At 43.0% G+C, this 17,690-nt stretch overlaps 1 protein-coding gene across 2 annotated transcripts in view; it reads left to right on the plus strand.

The window, feature by feature from the left end:
- LOC144688419 (rho GTPase-activating protein 39-like) overlaps positions 1-17,690 on the plus strand; it is a 551,921-nt gene that overhangs the window by 499,892 nt on the left and 34,339 nt on the right. Inside the window, exon 1 of one of the 2 annotated variants that reach the window (XM_078554926.1) lies at positions 15,373-15,494. The exons of the other annotated variant lie outside the window; for it this stretch is intronic. Within the exon in view, the coding sequence (XP_078411052.1) occupies positions 15,451-15,494 (44 nt within the window). The 5' untranslated portion in view covers positions 15,373-15,450. Of the gene's footprint in view, positions 1-15,372; positions 15,495-17,690 lie in introns of those variants that run through there. 2 annotated transcript variants of the gene reach the window in all.

Consider the following 17,690-nt stretch of genomic DNA (forward strand, 5'->3'; position numbering starts at 1 on the left):
CTAATGACCCTCTGGGGGAAGGAATTCCTCCTCATCTCCATCTTAAGCGGGAGAGCCTCAAACTGTGCCCACTAGTTCTAGATTCCCCCATGAGTGGAAACATCCTCTCAGCATCTACCAAAACATCCAATATGTTTCAATAAGATCACCTCACATTTTTCTAAACTCCAGTAAACATAAGTCCAACCTGCTCAACCTTTCCTCATAAGTCAAACCCCTTCATCCCAGGAATCAATCTAGTGAACCTCTTCTGAACTGCTTCTGAAGCAAGTTTATCCCTCTAAGTAAGGAGAGCAAACAGTGCATAGTGCTCTTTTTTTTAATACTTCACCCCCTGTGCAATAAAGGCCGCCTCCTCCCCCTCCAGGTACTATGCACTAAAGGGACGTTAGGACTTCCATTGGATTGATCCATGATATGTTTAACAAAGTACTGCAGTGATTTGACATTGCATTCTGCAAAATGGCAGACCAGTAAACTCTCCCACTTTTACTGCCTGCCATCAGGTGTATTGGAAGGATTTTAACCTGTTTGGCCACGTTATGAACTGGAAGTGAGACTTGAACCCACAGCTTTTGGCCCAGAGGTAGGGATGCTACCACTGTGCCACAAGACCTCCGCAATAAAGACTAACATTATTAATTACTTGCTGCACCTGCATGCTGACTTTTTGTGATTTTATGTACAAGGACATCCAGATCCCTTTGTGCTGCAGCATTCTACAGTCACTATCCATTTAAATAATATTCTGTTTTTCTATTCTTCCCATCAAAGTGGATAGCCTCACATTTTCCCACATTATATTCTATCTGCCAAATGTTTGCCCACTTACAATCTATCTACATCCTTTTGAAGATTCTTTGTATCCTCCTCAAAACTTGCTTTCCTGCACATCTTTGTACCAACAGCAAATTAGGCTACAATATAGTCCCTGTCCCTTCATCCAAGTCATTAATATAGATTGTAAATAGTTGAGGCCCCGGGACTAATCCTTGCAGCTAGTTGCAGATTGCCAACCTGAAAATGATCCATTTATCCCATCTGTTTCCTGTTAGTTAGCCAATCTTCTATCCATGCTAATATGTCACCCTCAACGCCATGAGCTCTTATCTTAAGTTGTAACCTTTTGTGTGGCACCTTATCGAATGCCTTTTGGAGATTCAAATAGACTACATCTACTGGTTCCCCTTTATCCACCCTGCTTGTTACATCCTCAAAGAACTCTAACGAATTTGTCAAATGTGATTTCCTTTTCACAAAACGATGTTGACTCTGCCTGATTATATTATTATGGTGTTCTTACAGTCCTGCTACTACCTCCTTAATAATGGATTTAGCATTTTCCCATCGACCAATGTTAAACTAACTGGCCCATAGTTTCCTGCTTTTAGTCCCTCTCCTTTCTTTAATAGTGAGTTACATTTTCAGCTTTCCAGTCTGCTGAGACATTCCCAGAATCTAGGGAATTTTGGAAGGTTACAACCAATGCATCCACTATCACTGCAGCCACTTCTTTTAAGACCCTAGGAAATTGGCCATCAGGTCCAGGGGCTTTGTCAATCTTTAGACTCATTAGTTTTCCTAGTACTTTTTTTGAGCAATCATGACTGTTTTAACTTCCTCCCCTGCTTTTCTACTATTCTTTGTAAACTTTTTGAGTCTTCTACTTTGAAGACAGATATAAAATACTTGTTCAAAGTGCCTGCCATTTCCTTGTTTCCCCACTATTAATCCCTCAGTCTCAACATCTAAGGGAGCATTGCTCACTTTAGCTACTCTTTATTTACTTGTGGAAGCTTTTTCTGTCTGCTAGTTTTTATATTTCCTGCTAGTTTTCTCACATACTCCCAATTTCTCCCATTTTTTAGTCATCCTTTGCTGGTTGCCAAAATTTTCCCGATCTTCTGACCTACCAGTAATCTTTGCAGCATTTGTATATCTTTTCTTTCAATTTGATACCATTCTTAATTTCCTTAGTTAGCCATGGATGGTGCATGCTTCTCATCGAGTCTTTCTTTCTTAATGGAATATATATTTTTTCCTGTAGTGTAAATAGTTGTGGTTGTTTGAAATTTGGCATTCAAGTGTTTGTGCTGATGAATGTGAGACAAAAAAACTTAATCTCTCTTTTCAGCAGTATTCAAGTTCTGTACTACCAAGCGACTGTTTATATATATCTTTGAAAGTTCTGAAAGATCTCCTTCAATGTCTGCCATTGCTTCTCTACCATCTTACCTTTTAACTGATTTTCCCAGTTCACTTTAGCCAACTCTGTCTTCACACCTTGTAGTTGCCTTTATTATAGCCACTAGTTGCAGACCCAAATTTCTCACCCTCAAACTGAATGTGAAATTTAGTGATCGCTTTTGCCCAGAGGATCCTTTTACCATGAGGTAATTTATTAATACTATCTCATTACAAATTAACAGGTCTAAAACAAGCCTGTTCCTTGAGCTGTTCTGGAATGTATTGTTCTAAGAATGTCTGCACTCCATGAACTCATCCTTCAGGCTGCTTTTGCCAATTTGACTCATCCAATCTATATGAAGATTAAAACCTCCCACAATTATTGCAGTACACCTCTTACAAGCCCCATTATTTCTTGATTTATACTCTGTCCTACAGTGTAGCTACCATCAGGAGGCCTATAAACCACTCCCACCAGTGACTTCTCTCCTTTGCTATTTCTTATCTCTGCTCCACCCAAATGATTCTACATCTTGATCTTCTGAGCCAAGATCATTTCTCACTGCTGTAGTGATCTCATCCTCTATTAAGAGCTACCCCACCTCCCTTTTCTTCGTGTCCTTCCAAAATGTCAAGTATCATTGAATATTCAGGTCCCAGCCCTGGTCACTTGCAACTGTGACTATTGCATCATACCTATTTATTTCTACTTTTGCTATCAATTCATCTATCTTGTTACAAATGCTGCATACATTCAGATAAAGGGCCTTTAATTCTGTTTTTATACCATTTTTCCCTACTCTGACCTTATTTGTTTATGTTTGTACACTCTCTCCCTTCCTGTCATGCTCTGGTTATCATTAACCTGCACTGTTGCCCTGTCCTTTCTCCTTAACTCTACATATGTCCTCTCATGTGACCCCTATCCTCCACTATTTAGTTTAAAGCCCTCTCTACAGCCCTAGTTGTACAAATCGCCAGTACACTGGTCCCAGTGCGGTTCAGGTGAAGGCCGTCCCATGGTGCAGCTGCTTCTTTCCCCAGTACTGGCGCCAATATCCCATGAATCAAAACCCATTTCTTCCACCAGTCTTTGAGCCACACATTCAACTCTCTGATCTTATTTACCCTACACCAATTTGCTTGTGGCTCAGGTAGTAATCTAGAGATTATTAACTCTGTGTGGTCCTGCTTTTTAATTTAGCCCCTAGCTGCTAATATTCCCTCAGCAACATCTTTATCTTAGCCCTACCTCTGTCATTGGTACCCACGTGGACCATGACAACTGGATCCTTCCCCTCCAACTCCAAGCTCCCCTCCAGCGCTTAGGAGATGTCCTTAACCCTGGTAATGGGCAGGCAACACAGCCTTCAGGACTATTGTACTCGGCTACTAAGAACAATATCTATTCCCCTAACTATGCTGTCCTCTACTAGAGCCCACTTCACTTGAATGGCCTCTGCACCATGGTGCTGTGGTCAATTTGCTCATCCTCTCTGCAGTCTCTGCTCTTGACCATACAAGCTGCAGGAACCTTTTGGACAATTGCAAGGGCTGAGGATTCTCCATTGCTACCATCCGGATACCCTTACCCGCCTCCCTTACAGTCACATCCTCATGCCCCTGACCGTGGATCGAATCTGAAGTATCTAGCCTAAGGGGTGTGACTGCCTACTGAAATAAAGTGTCCAGATAACTTCCCCCTCCCTGTTGCATCGCAATGTTCAAAGCTCAGACTCCAGCTCATCAACCCGGAGCTGAAGTTCCTCAAGCTGCAGACATTTACTGCAGATGTGGTTGCCCGAGATCACATAGGTATTCACCAGCTTCTACATGCCACAACTGCAATTCATTACCTATCCTTCCATCTTTATTTTGTTTTATTTAACTAATTAGGTATCAAGTTTAGAATATCACATAACAGTCATCTGTAGGTATATTATGGAGTTTAGCTGGTAATGCTATAAATTGAATATATTTATATCCCTCCACTACAGGTTAAACCACTGCCACAGTTTAGAGGGGGAAAAAAAACCACTTAAACCTCACCAATCATAGAATCATAGAAAAGTTACAGCACAGAAGGAGGCCATTCGGCCTATCTTGTCCATGCCAGCCCGAGGACACCCAGGTGCCCTTTCTAATCCCATCTTCCTGCACCCAGCCCATAGCCCTGCAGCTTACAGCACTTAAGGTACAGATCCAGGTACTTTTTAAGAGTTTAGAGTTTCTGCCTCTACCACCAACTTGGGCAGTGAATTCCAGACACCCACTACCCTCTGCGGAAAAAAGTTCTTCCTCATGTCTGCCCTACTCCTCCTGCCACTTATATTGAATCATCTACTTGCACAGCTAATTAATGTCTCCAGGCTTCAGTTATCTGGTCTCACTGCCTCTTGCTCCCTGTCTTGGACCACGACTTTTTTGTAAGAGGCCAGAACAGTACCTCCCCCCTCACTGTCCTGAATTCCCTCACTTACCAAATTCCTAGATTTAAGTCCTGGTCTCGTTGCACTCAGTCTCCAGCTGCAACCTCCATGTGACTTGCTTTGTGCATCCAAGATGCAGCCAATAGGCCATATGTGGTCAGCAGGTCCTGGTTATCTGGGCCTTGAAGCCCATTGCAGTCTACTCCTGAAGCAGAACAGCAATTTCAAAGAGTAACATCAAATCGGAACAGGTTGCAACATAGCTTGGGAGGCGGGGAGAGTGGAGAAGAGGAGGTCCATGTATTTTTACACATTGATTTTTTTTTTAAAGTTTTTTTTTGTGGTTCTTAGCTGCTGCTGCATTCTCTCGCTTTTCCTGCTAGCTGATGGTGAATGATGCAAGGTGGAAGTTGAGATGGATGGAGCATTGTTCTCCCAAAACCCCCATTGATCATTTCAGCAGCATCCTTGCCTTTGAGTCAGAAGGTTGTGTGTTCAATTCCCACTCCAGAGGCATGAGTGTATATTCTAATCTAGTGCCTCAGTGCAGTACCAAAGTAGTGCTGCATTGTCGGAGGTGGTGTCTTTCAGATGAGGCTTAAAACCAATGTCCCATTTGCTGTCTCAGATGATTGTAAAAGATCCCATGGCACTATTTGAAGACCAGTATTTATGATTCATAAACATATATATCAGATCATTTATCTATTTTGCTGTTTATGGGACTTTGCTGAGTGCAAATTGGCTGCTGTTTCTCTCTACGTTACAGCAGTAATTCAACTTGAGAAGTATTTATTTAGCTGTGAAGCACTTTAGGGCACTCTTGCGGCCAAAAAAGGGCTATATAAATATAAGTTCCTTCTTTCTGTGTGGTTTTGAGGGACTGCACAGCTGATGTAGGTGAAAAGATTGGATACCCTTTCTTCAGATCATTATAATGCCTTTCAGGTGACTGCTTGCTTGATCAGTCATGCTGATCATTTGAACTCTTATCAGTATTTCAATGTAACTAAATAAACCAAGTTCATGCATACGTTTTTCTTTGGTAGTGACCTTTGTAAGCCTGACTTACTGTGAATGAGGTGGAGCTCCTGGATATCCCAGCATTTATTGGGACAAAGGTCCCCAACTGGTTTTGCTTCTGTATTCGGGTGAGGGGAGTGGCACCATTGTGACAACGGCAGTATAAAATAATCCAACCTTGGGGCGCCTCCTTAAGTTGTCATTGTGTTCCTACTCAGTGTTCCATGGTGCACAATATATTCTGTAGTGTATGCAGTACTGTTTTACTTTTACCTTGCATTTGTGTATGCTGGTTATTCCTTTCCTTTCCATGTGATCTGTTCTCCATGGTTGAACTGGTGGTTAATGTTTAATCAATGTTTTTACACTGCCAGTTTAATAGCACAAACCACTTGTGGCCCATGCAAGTAGCAATGCCCCAGCATTTCCCCAGTGACACAATTTAACAGCGCTGCCAGCTGAGCTTAACATTACCCTTGGGGTCTTTTGAACCCCAAATCCCCAGAGGCTGAAGTTGCCCTTCTGATCCACACACTTCTCCAGCTTCAGGATTGGATTAAGGCACTCGGATAATACTACACTTGTGACCCTCCTTCCTCGACCCTCGATCCTTAACCTCTTTGCTGACCCTTTGTTTATATATGTATAAATAACCTCTGAAAGTACTTGTGCTAATTGTACACATTTCAGTTTATAATGCGGGATAAGGGTAATGGAGCATTGTGAGCTGTGGACTTTTGGGCAGCTCATATTTTATACTGCCCTACTAGAGAGAAGAATTCCCATTGCCCCCCCCTCCACAATGAACTGTGTTACTGTGTTCTGAATGTGGTTTAACATTGCAGGCCGATATCTTCTAAGTAGATGCGGCCTAGTTGAATTTAATTAATTTTTAGTAAGGAATGCCATGTCTCCTGATGGCCCAGCTGGTTAAGACATTGATTAGTTGAGCCCTGGAGATGAGCGGGGTCCCAAGTTCAATCCCTGATTTGTACTAAGTTAATTGATGTTAGCTGAAGCAGTGCTGCAATTGACCTTAGTGCCTCATTGGCAGAGGGAGGGGTAAATTGGCCAGGGTTGCTGCTTCTGATTGCTATCCAGTCAATTTTCAGGGAATGCATATTTTAGAGAGGTCAGGATTATTCTTACCTGAAGAACCATACGGACCCGAAATGTTAACTCTGTTTCTCTCCCCACGGATGCTGCCAGACCTGCTGAGTTTTTTCGGCATTTTCTGTTTCTATTTCAGGTTTCCAGCATCCGCAGTATTTTGCTTTTATTATCCTAACAGCATTCAGCCACAACAACTTGTGTTTCTGTATCCACTTATCATCATAAAGCACCCCAAGGTCTTTCAAGGGATCACTATCAAACAAAGTCTGACACTGAGCCATAGAAATATTGGGGCAGACAACGACGTTGGTTTAATGGAGCACCTTAAAGGAGGGGAGAGAGGCTGAGCTTAGAGCCTGGACAGCTGAAGGCAACAGCTGCCATTGGCAGAGCAGTTAAAATCATGAATGAACAAAAGGCCAGAACTGGCTGACATCAGACTTCTGATGTTCAACTTCTAAGCTTGCATGTGAACAATAACCACTTGGGCAATGTAACAGAGAGTACTTGGCATACGTGGAGCTGCCAAGAGTTTAAAGCTTGTCAGAGAGCAGGAGCAAGGAAAAATTCAGTCGTAGCTAAATCTCTCTTATTTTGGGGAAGATGGTGGTGGGGGGGAGAGAAAAAGTGACTGAGGAGTGACCTAATAGAGGCCTTTAAAATTATGAAAGGTGTTGATAGAGTGGATACCGAAAGAATGTTTCCTCTTGTGGGGAAGAACATAATTCGAGGTCACCAATATAAGATTGTCACCAAGAAATCCAATAGAGAATTCAGAAGAAACTTCTTCACCCAAAGAGTGGTAAGAATGTGGAACTCACTACCAACGGGTGTGATTGAAGTGAATAGTACAGATGCATTTAACAAGAAATTGGACAACTATATGAGGAAGGGAATAGATGGTTACAGTGGTAGATTTGGATGAGGAAAGATGGGAGGAGACTTGTGGACCATAAATGGTCTAGTTGGGCTGAATGGCCTGTTTCTGTGCCCTATATCCTCTAATCCTATGTAGAGGAAGGAAGAATGGGGGAACAAAGAGCAATATCACAAGTACTACCTGCCATCCCAATCAACAGATGCAACTTCCGTTACTCGCCACAAAAGCTACTTCCACCTTGCATGAATGTTCATTGGCCTCGCAATCTGCCATCAAATCAAGCATCTCTATTGTCTGCCACAGAATGCACGAAGTGCGTTCGATTCATCTGTGATCTTGGTCGTCACATAAAATACTGTTATGATTTAATAGCGCAAACACAAAAACTGGCTCAGCTTGTCACTGAATCATTCTAGACCTGCCCGTCCATACTTTACAAAGAAGCCAGAGTTAGGACAATGAGCATATAAATGGAAGGAGGATGGTACAGAGGCATATAAATGTTTTCAGAGCATCGCTGTACGAGATCTGATTTATTAAGATAAAAGTGTCTGGAGAGCTCCTAGTTCCATGCATTCTCCTTAAACAATAAAAATGCTCTGTTAGTGTCATCAGCACTCAGTATTTCCATAAACTATCAAAAGAGCAGGCTTCAGGGATCAAGTTGTGGGAGGAGCTGAATTAATCATTGCACTCAATAGATATTACACAATTGTTGAACCCCTAGGCTTTGATGGTCAACATAGATAATGCCAATTCCTTCTCTGCTGCACTCAGTAAATCCTCACATCCATTTCCTACTGCTGTCAATGATTGGGCTCCAATATCTGCCAGTCATACTCTACTGCTCTCACGACTTTCAATTTAGAGAAGAGCATTTCAAACTAAACTGTATTTAAAACAAACTGTATTGCACAAAAGTTCCAACCTTTTCCTTTAAATTAAAATGTTAATAATGTTGAAAGAAGGAACTTGCATTTATATAGCTCCTTTCAAGACCTCAGGACATCCTGAGTGCATTACAGCCAATGAGGTACTTTTTGAAAGCGTAGTTACTGTTGTAATGTAAAAACCTGCACAGCAAAGCCCCTTAATCAGCAGTGAGTCAGTGACCAGATAATCTGTTTTAGTGATGTTGGTTTAGGGATAAATATCGATCAGAACATAAGGGAAAATTTCCCTCCTTTTCAAAATTTCCTTCATTAACGTCCACAAAAGAGGGTTGGCGGAGCATCAATTTAGCATCTTAGCCAAAAGACAGCATCTTCAACAGCACAGTTCTCCCTCAGTATTACATTGGGAGTGACAACCTGGATTGTGTGCTCATTGGAGTAAGTTTTGTAATAACACCCTCAGGATTTCTCCCCTTTATTTAATCGTCTTAGGATTTAAGAATCCACACACAGTAATAACATTAGGCTCTGCTTTCTTGTCCATTAAAGACAATTTTAAATTTCCTCCGTACTTCTGAGTTGCCAATCTGTCAAGCTGCTGTGATCAGGGGTTCACAAAGGCCAAACTCAGCACCTCAAGATGGGTGCAAACCCCCCCCCCCCCCCCACACCAGAGGGGAGACAAGGATGGGGCCACCATTGTGTATGTTCCAATTTTATTTCCACTGACACTCAACAGCAACATTGCTGGCCCAGGAACCAGGTCTAGCAGATGGTATGTGGTCCAGGGAGAAAAAGAATGGATTTCTCACCTCAGGACAAACAAATCTTAAAATTAAGAAAATGAACTGATTCACATGCTTTTAAGTAGAGTAATACAGACCTGTTAGCAATAACAATTTTAATTTAAATAACATATTTATCATAGAGAAAAAATACTACAAGGTACATCAGAGCTGCAATCGGACAAATATTGGGAGCAAATCAAAAATGTCAGGAAGGATGACCAAATGCTTGTGGACTTTAGATGGAGCCAGGGGTTGAGAGAGGGAATTCCAGAATTTGGCACATGGATGGCTGAAGGGACAGCTGCCAGTGATGAGGTACGGGGCACATTCAGGAGTTGGGTTGTAGGGCTGGAGGAGATCACAGAAATAGGAAGGGGAAGGCCACGAGGATAAGAATTTGAAATTTGAGACATTGGGGGGGACTGGGAGCAGCTAAAACTTTTAGTGAGAAGAATCATAGTGGGAGCGAATGCAAAAACAAACCATCAATCTTGAGATTAAGTGCTCTGTAGTGATCTTTTCAAATTAACCAAATCTAATTTTAGGGAGGGAAAAGATCCATAAAGATCAGCAATTTGAAAATTGACCACAGTTAATTGTAGCCCCATTGTGAGAAGCCCTGTAATGCCCGTTTACCGGTGACCTTTACTTTAGAAATCTCCAATATACAGCAAAAAAAAACCCCTTCAAATCTGTAATAGATGCCGAAAATGCACAAGTGGTGCTGGATCTGGTGTATCATCTTTTAGAAGAGACGCTAAACCAAGGCCCAGACTTCCCTGTCAGGTGGATCTAAAAACTGCCATAGTATTATTTCGAAGAAGAGCAGGGGAGTTCTCCCTGGCCGGTATTTATCCCATAACCAACCAACAATCTGACCGTTTATCACATTGGTGTTTGTGGGAGCTTGCTGTGTACAAATTGGCTGCTGCGTTTCCTCAATTTCAAAAGCATTTAATTGGCCGTAAAGCACTCTGGAACATCCTGAATTCATGGAAGGTGCGGCATAAATGCTAGTTATTTCTTTTGTGTTTTAGTTTTATTTGATAGAGTCTCAATTCAATTCTTTCCTGGTCAGCAGTGCCAAGTAACGTGATCTGATCTGATGACAGAAAGGCTGCATATAATTTTTTCTCCAGTTTAAAATAGACTAAGCTAAGGAAAGGTAAAGGTTCCAGTTTTTATTTAAAGTACATAAATAATTTAACTTTTTTTTAATGTATTTAATTTAAAGTAAGGGTCTTTTTTCAACTAGAGGCATGGCAGGGCAGCTCAGTCCCATGTTATGTATCGCCTGCAACATGTGGGAAGTCCTAGATATTCCTTGCGCTCTGACTGACCACGTGTGCAGGAAGTGCCACCAGTTGCAGCTACTTGAGCTCCGAGTTTCGGAGCTTGAGCGGCAGCTGGAGGCACTGAGATGCATCTGCGAGGCTGAGAGTTTCGTGGATAGTACATTTTTAGACGTGGTCACCGCACAGCTTACGGAGGTGCAGACAGAGAGGGAATGGGTGACCATCATTCAGAAGAAAGGTGTCAGGCAGGTAGTCAGGAAATCCCCAGGGAGCATCTTGCTCGAGAACCATTTTTCTGTGTTGGAAAACAGTGAGAGTGGCAGTTCCTCTGGGGAGTGCAGCCACACTCGTGGCACTGTGAGTGGCTCAGCTGCACAGGAGGGGAGGAAAAAGAGGGGAAGAGCAATATTGGTAGGAGACTTGATAGTAAGGAGAACAGACAGGCATTTCTGCGGCCGTTGACGTGTCTCCAGGATGGAATGTTGCCTCCCTGGTGCCAGGGTCAAGGATGTCACAGAGCAGCTGCGGGGCATCCTAAAAGGGGAGGGCAAACAGACAGAAATCGTGGTACATATTGGTACCAACAACATAGGTGGAAAAAGGGATGAGGTCCTGCAAGCAGAATTTAGGGAGCTTGGAAGCAAATTAAAAAACAGAACCTCAAAGGTTGTAATCTCTGGATTACTTCTGGTGCCATGCGCTAGTGAGTATAGAAATAGGAGGTTAGTCCAGATGAATGTGTGGCTGGAGAGAGGATGCAGGAAGGAGGGCTTTAGATTTCTGGGACATTGGGACTGTTTCTGGGGGCGGTGGGATATGTACAAGGTGGATGGATTGCACCTGAACCAGAATGGGACCAGCATCCTTGCGGGGAGGTTTGCTAGTGCTGGTGGGGAGGGTTTAACTAACTTGGCAGGGAGATGGGATCCTGAGAGGAGGTTCAGCAGGGGGAGATGCACAGCCAAAATTAGGAGAGAGGGCAAGTGAGTCTGGGAGGCATAGAAATTATAGGCCAGTTAAGGCACAAGGGAGGCTGGCAAGGTTGGATGGTATTTATTTCAATGCAAGGAGCCTGATGAATAAGGCAGATGAGTTGAGGGCACAATGGAAGTATGATGTCATTGTTGTCACACACACATGGTTGAGAGAGGGGCAGGATTGGCAGCTTAATATTCCAGGATGCAGGGTCTTCAGGCGAAACAAGGAAGGAGGTAAAAGAGGAAGGGGTATCGCAACAAAAACAAAAATGCCTGGAAAAACTCAGCAGTTCTGACAGCATCTGCAGAGAGGGATATAGTTGATGTTTCGAGTCCATATGACCCTTCATCAGAAGTGGTATCGCAATATTGATCAAGGAATCAATTACAGCAGTAAGGAGGGATGGCACCTTAGAAGGCTCCTCAAATGAAGCCATATGGGTAGAACTGAAAAACAAAAAAAGGAGTAATCACATTGCTGGGAGTGTACTGTAGGCCCCCAAACAGTCAGAGAGAAATAGAAGAGCAGACAAATTTCAGGGAAGTGTAAAAATAATAGGGTAGTAATAGTGGGGGATTTCAACTTCCCCAACATTAACTGGTTTAATCATAGTGTGATCGGTTTAGCGGGAGCGGAATTCTTAAAATGCATCCAGGAGAGCTTTTTAAGCCAGTACGTAGAAGGCCCTACAAAAGAGGGGGCAAGCCCTGGACTTAATTTTAGGGAATGAAGCCGGGCAAGTGGTAGAGGTATCAGTGGCGGAGCATTTTACAAATAGTGATCATAACTCAGTTAAATTCAAGGTTGTTATGGAAAAGGATAAGGATAGGCCAGAAAGCGGAGTTCTAAATTGGGGGAAGGCCGATTTTAATAAGATCAGATATGATTTAGCCAGAATGGACTGGGAGCGGCTACTTTTAGGTAAATCTGCGTCAGGGCAGTGGGACTCATTCAAGAAGGAAATAGGGAGAGTACAGGGCCAACATATTCCAGTAAAGACAAAGGGTGGAACCAACAAATCCAGGGAACCCTGGATGTCGAGGGATATAGAGGATTGGATAAAGAGAAAAAGGGAGGCTTATGGCAGATACCGAGGGCTCAAAACAGCAGAAGCCCTGGAGGAGTATAGAATGTGTAGGGGGGAACTTAAGAAGGAAATTAGGAGAGCAAAAAGGGGACAGGAAGAATCATTGGCAGGTAAAATAAAGGAAAATCCAAAGTTATTTTACAAGTACATTAAGAGTAAGAGGATAACTAGGGAAAGAGTAGGTCCCATTAAGGACCATAGTGGTAATTTGTGTGTGGAGCCGGAAGACATAGGTAGGGTTCTAAATGAATACTTTGTGTCAGTGTTCACAAGTGTGAGGGACGATGTGGGTATGGAAATCAGGCAGAAGGACTGTGATATAATTAAATAAATTAGCATAGAAAGGGAGGAGGTTTGAAGTGGTCTGGCAAGCTTAAAAGTAGATAAATCTCCAGGCCTGGATGGAATGTATCCCAGGTTGTTGAGTGAGGCAAGGGAGGAGATAGTAGGGGTGCTGACAATAATTTTCAATACCTCTCTGGCCACAGGCGAGGTGCCAGAGGTCTGGAGGACAGCCAATGTGGTACCGTTATTCAAGAAGGGATGAAGGGATAAACCAGGGGACAACAGGTCAGTCAGTCTAACCTCAGTGGTGGGGAAACTATTAAAAACAATTCTGAGGGACAGAATTAATGTACACTTGGAAAGGCAGGGATTAATCAAGGACAGTCAGCATGGTTTTGTTAAGGGGATGTCATGTCTGACCAATTTGATTGAATTTTTTGAAGAGGTGACCAGGTGTGTAGATGATGGCAATGTATTTGACGTAGTCTACTTGGACTTCAGCAAGCCTTTTGATAAGGTCCTGCATGGGAGACTGATAACGAAGGTAAGAGACCATGGGATCCAAGGCAATTTGGCAAATTGGATCCAGAATTGGCTGAGTGGCAGGAAGCACAGGGTGATGGTCGAGGGGTGTTTTTGTGACTGGGTGCCTGTGTCCAGTGGGGTTCCACAGGAATCGGTGTTGGGTCCCTTGCTGTTTGTGGTATATATAAACAATTTAGACTTGAATGTAGGAGGGTTGATCAGTAAGTTTGCAGATGACACGAAAATTGGTGGGGTGATAAACAGTGAGGAGGATAGCCTTAGATTACAGGAGAATATATTCGGTCAGATGGGCTGATCAGTGGCAAATGGAATTTAATCCGGATAAGTGTGAGGTGATGCACTTGGGCAGGACAAACAAGGCACGGAAATGCACGATGAATGGTAGGACCCTGGGAAGTACCTGAGATCAGAAGGACCTTGGTGTGCATATCCACCAGTCCCTTAAGGTAGCGGGACAGGTAGATAAGGTGATTAAGAAGGCATATGGGATACTTGCCTTTATGAGCCGAGGCATAGAATATAAGAGCAAGGAGGTTATGCTGGAACTGTATGAAACGCTGGTTAGGCCACAGCTAGCGTATTGCATGCAGTTCTGGAATCTGCATTATAGGAAGGATGTGATTGCACTAGAGAGAGTGCAGAGGAGATTTACCAGGATGTTGCCTGGGCTGGAGAGTTTTGGTTATGAGGAGAGATTGGATAGACTGGGGTTATTTTCCCTGGAGCAGAGGAGATTGAGGGGGAAATGATTGAGGTGTATAAAATTGAGGGGCATAGATAGGGTAGATAGGAAGGAACTTTTCCCCTTGGTGGAGGGATCAATAACCAGGTGGCATAGATTTAAGGTAAGGGGCAGGAGGTTTAGAGGGGATGTGGGGAAGAATTTTTTCACCCAGAGGGTGGTGGGAATCTGGAACTCAGTGCCTGAAAGGGTGATAGAGGCAGAAACCCTCATAACATTTAAGAAGTATTTGGATGTCACTTGTAATGGCATACAAGGCTATGGGCCTAGTGCTGGAAAATGGGATTAGAATAGTTAGGTACTTGTTTGACCAGTGTAGAATTGATGGGCTGAAGGGCCTTTTTCTGTGCTGTAGACCTCTATGACTCTTAATTTTTGCAAAGCAAATGTTAGGACTTCAGTGGATGTGTGGTGAAGCTTGTTTGCCTGTATTTGTGAAGTAACAAAAATGAATTGGAATTGAAGACATAGAAATCAAAGAAATGTCCTGTGTCTGAAGCTGAAATTACCAGGGTGCATAATTTCAAAGGAAAATATTTTGTTCCTGTCAGCTTTTTTTTGAGGGGGGAAGTGAAAAGTGTAAGGAAAGCGATCAGCAAAATGAACAGTAGTTGCAGAGACAGCACACTTGTCAGCTCACCAGTCCTGCTAATCCTTCAGCTCTGTAACAAATCAATTCTGTGTTTGCTGTTGGGAGAGATTAATTTCTAGCATGAGGGGGGAATAGAAAGCGAAACATTTTCTATTTTCTAACAGTTTCCAGTTGCCTGTGTGCTGTATTCTTGCTCTGCGCAGCAATAAACTGGGCCCAAAGTAGCCCATCCATCCACAGCCTTGCATTAAACTGAGCGCTGTGTCCTTGGAGCGTGGGTGGAAACTGCGAGGGAGGGAACGGCAAGCACACATCTAATTTTGACAGGCCTATCTGCTTGTGCTCACATTATGGGAGTTTGTTTCTTTGTATGCGGACTTGCTTCTCTTTTGTCCTCATCTCTTTAGTTAAAACCTGCCCTCAAAGAGTGGATTCGAGTGACTGACTCACAGTTGTGTTACATCGCTGCTGTACAATTTGCTAAGCTTTGTGGAGAGAGCTGAATAGAGGCTTCACCTTGGACAATATTAAAAAAAAAGGAATTTTGATGCATATTACAGATTGCGTCTTTTAGGGCTGTTTGCAGGGAAATCTCAAGACTCAAATTTGCAAATGTCAACTGAATTTTACAACAATTTCTTTCCTCATTGGCCCAGGTGAGTTGATGTGAAGCCTTTCAGCTGGTGTGACGCAATAGTTAGGAAGGAGGTGAAGTACAAGGAAGAAGGAATGCCTGTCTGGGATGAAGCAATAATGTTCACGAATTTTAAAAGCCCAATTTTGTGTGTGTTTTTATTTTATAATGCGACATAATAGCTGTAGAATGAGTTGTATTTTTCGGAGTGCGTGCGGGAAGGAGGGGTGTGAATTTTATTGATGTACAATGTCAGTGCTAAGGAATAGACACAGCACTTTTTTTCCTCTCTTTTAACCAGTATTTTCACTGAATGCCCCCAGGTCAATTATAGCATGGCTTGGAATTAGAGTAATGCTCACTGTAATTCTGCCCCAAACTGTCACTGGCAAGGCCAGCATTTATTGCCCTTCCCTAATTGCCCTTGAGAAGGTGGGGACGAGCTACCGCCTTGAACAGCTGCAGTTCATCTGGTTAGGTACATCTACAGTGCAGTTATGGAGGGATTTCCAGGAATTTGACCCAGCGACAGTGGAGGAATGGCAATATATTTCTAAGTTAGGATGGTGAGTGGCTTGGAAGGGAACTTGTAGTGGTGATGTTCCCATGCATCGGCTGCCTTTGTCCTTCCAGCTGGTAGAGGTCGCAGGTTTTGAAGGTGCTGTTGAAGGAGGCTTGGCAAGTTGCTGAGTTGCATCTTGTAGATGGTACACGCTACTGCCACTGTGTGCTGGTGGAGTGAATGTTTAAGTTGGTGGATGCAGTGCTGATTACACTGACCAAATTTGCAACCTCTTATAATATGATTGTATATTTTTGAAGTGGAGATCCCCAGATTCGATTCCTGATCCCAGCAGTGGTAAAGGTACAACAGTCAGGTTGAGACCCCTAGAGGAAAATTTATTGCCCATCGCTATGTAGGGTTTCTTCTGAAAGCGTTGATGCCTTCTTGGGACAGGATTGCCTCAAGTGCAACTAAGTAGACTCATCGTGCTGACTGTCCAGGCCAACCCCTCAATGATAGCCATTGGGATGAAGTGCTGATGGACAAGCTTTGGAACTAAGGGTTTGGTGCCCTGAGGATGGAGGAAAGTTGGCAAGGAAAGAGCATGAAGCTGTACAACTGGTTTTCCAGAATCAACAGCAGATTTGTTACTGTTAGATGGACATTTATTTTTCTGCCCAAAACAACACTTCCGTGATGCTGCCTCGGGCATCAAGGGTCTGCTATTTATGGCCAATGAACTCCTAACCTACTGGCAGCCAGAAAACATGGCTGCTTCGATTACTGCTGGCATTTGTTATAATGCCTTGGGTGGCGTTGCTGCCTCTGGAAGGCGTCATCAGAAACCACTAGTTTTGTTGGTTTGGAGCCTTAAGATGCACAGGTGCCACCTCATTATCTTTATTCTGTGGCCCAACTTGGGGCTGCCTTCGGGCGCAGCACAACAACAACTTGCGTTTATATAGCACCTTTAACAAACATCTCAAAGTGCTTTACAGCAGCATGATCAAACAAAATATCATACAAAGCCACATTAGGAGATATTGGAGCAGGTGACCAAAAGTTTGGCCAATAAGAAGGTTTTAAGGGAGCATCTTGAAGGAGTATGGGGAGTTAGGTGTTGGGGAGGTTTGAGAGAATTCCAGAGCCTCAAGTCAAAGCAGCTGAAAAACAGCGAATGGTGGAGTGATTAAAGTCAGGATGCATGAGACCAGGTTTGTCACAAAGCAAAATAACTTAAGATGAGACCGACTAGTGCAAAGAAAGGCACTGGGTTGAATGTTTGGATTATGGACTTCTCTCTCAGACTGGGTGTTTTTCATTCTGCAGGATGATTCTCGAACTAATTAAGGAAATGATTCTTAAGAAGCGGGAATTTGCATTTTGCATCATCCCTTGGGATGGAACTGCAGCATTTTATTTTAAATTAAGGAATGAAGCCATTGAAAGGCAAAATAAATATATTTTTCATTGGAATCTAACTTCAAAAGTTGTTTGGAGTTTGAATTGTTTCCCTTTGAGCAATCAGAACATCCATTCCCCCACCGCCTGACCCCCCCCACCCCACGTTTTGCTGGGAGAGGGCTAAATAGTGAAAGTTCACAGGCAGAATCACGTAGTTTATCCTTTATCGCAGCTTCAAATCCATTTAATTTAATCAAAAGGAATTTAACCCTTGCTTAGGAAAAGTAAAGAAGCACATAGTGAGCAATT

Source organism: Cetorhinus maximus, chromosome 13 (assembly GCF_964194155.1).
Source record: "Cetorhinus maximus chromosome 13, sCetMax3.hap1.1, whole genome shotgun sequence".
NCBI classification, from domain to species: domain Eukaryota; kingdom Metazoa; phylum Chordata; class Chondrichthyes; order Lamniformes; family Cetorhinidae; genus Cetorhinus; species Cetorhinus maximus.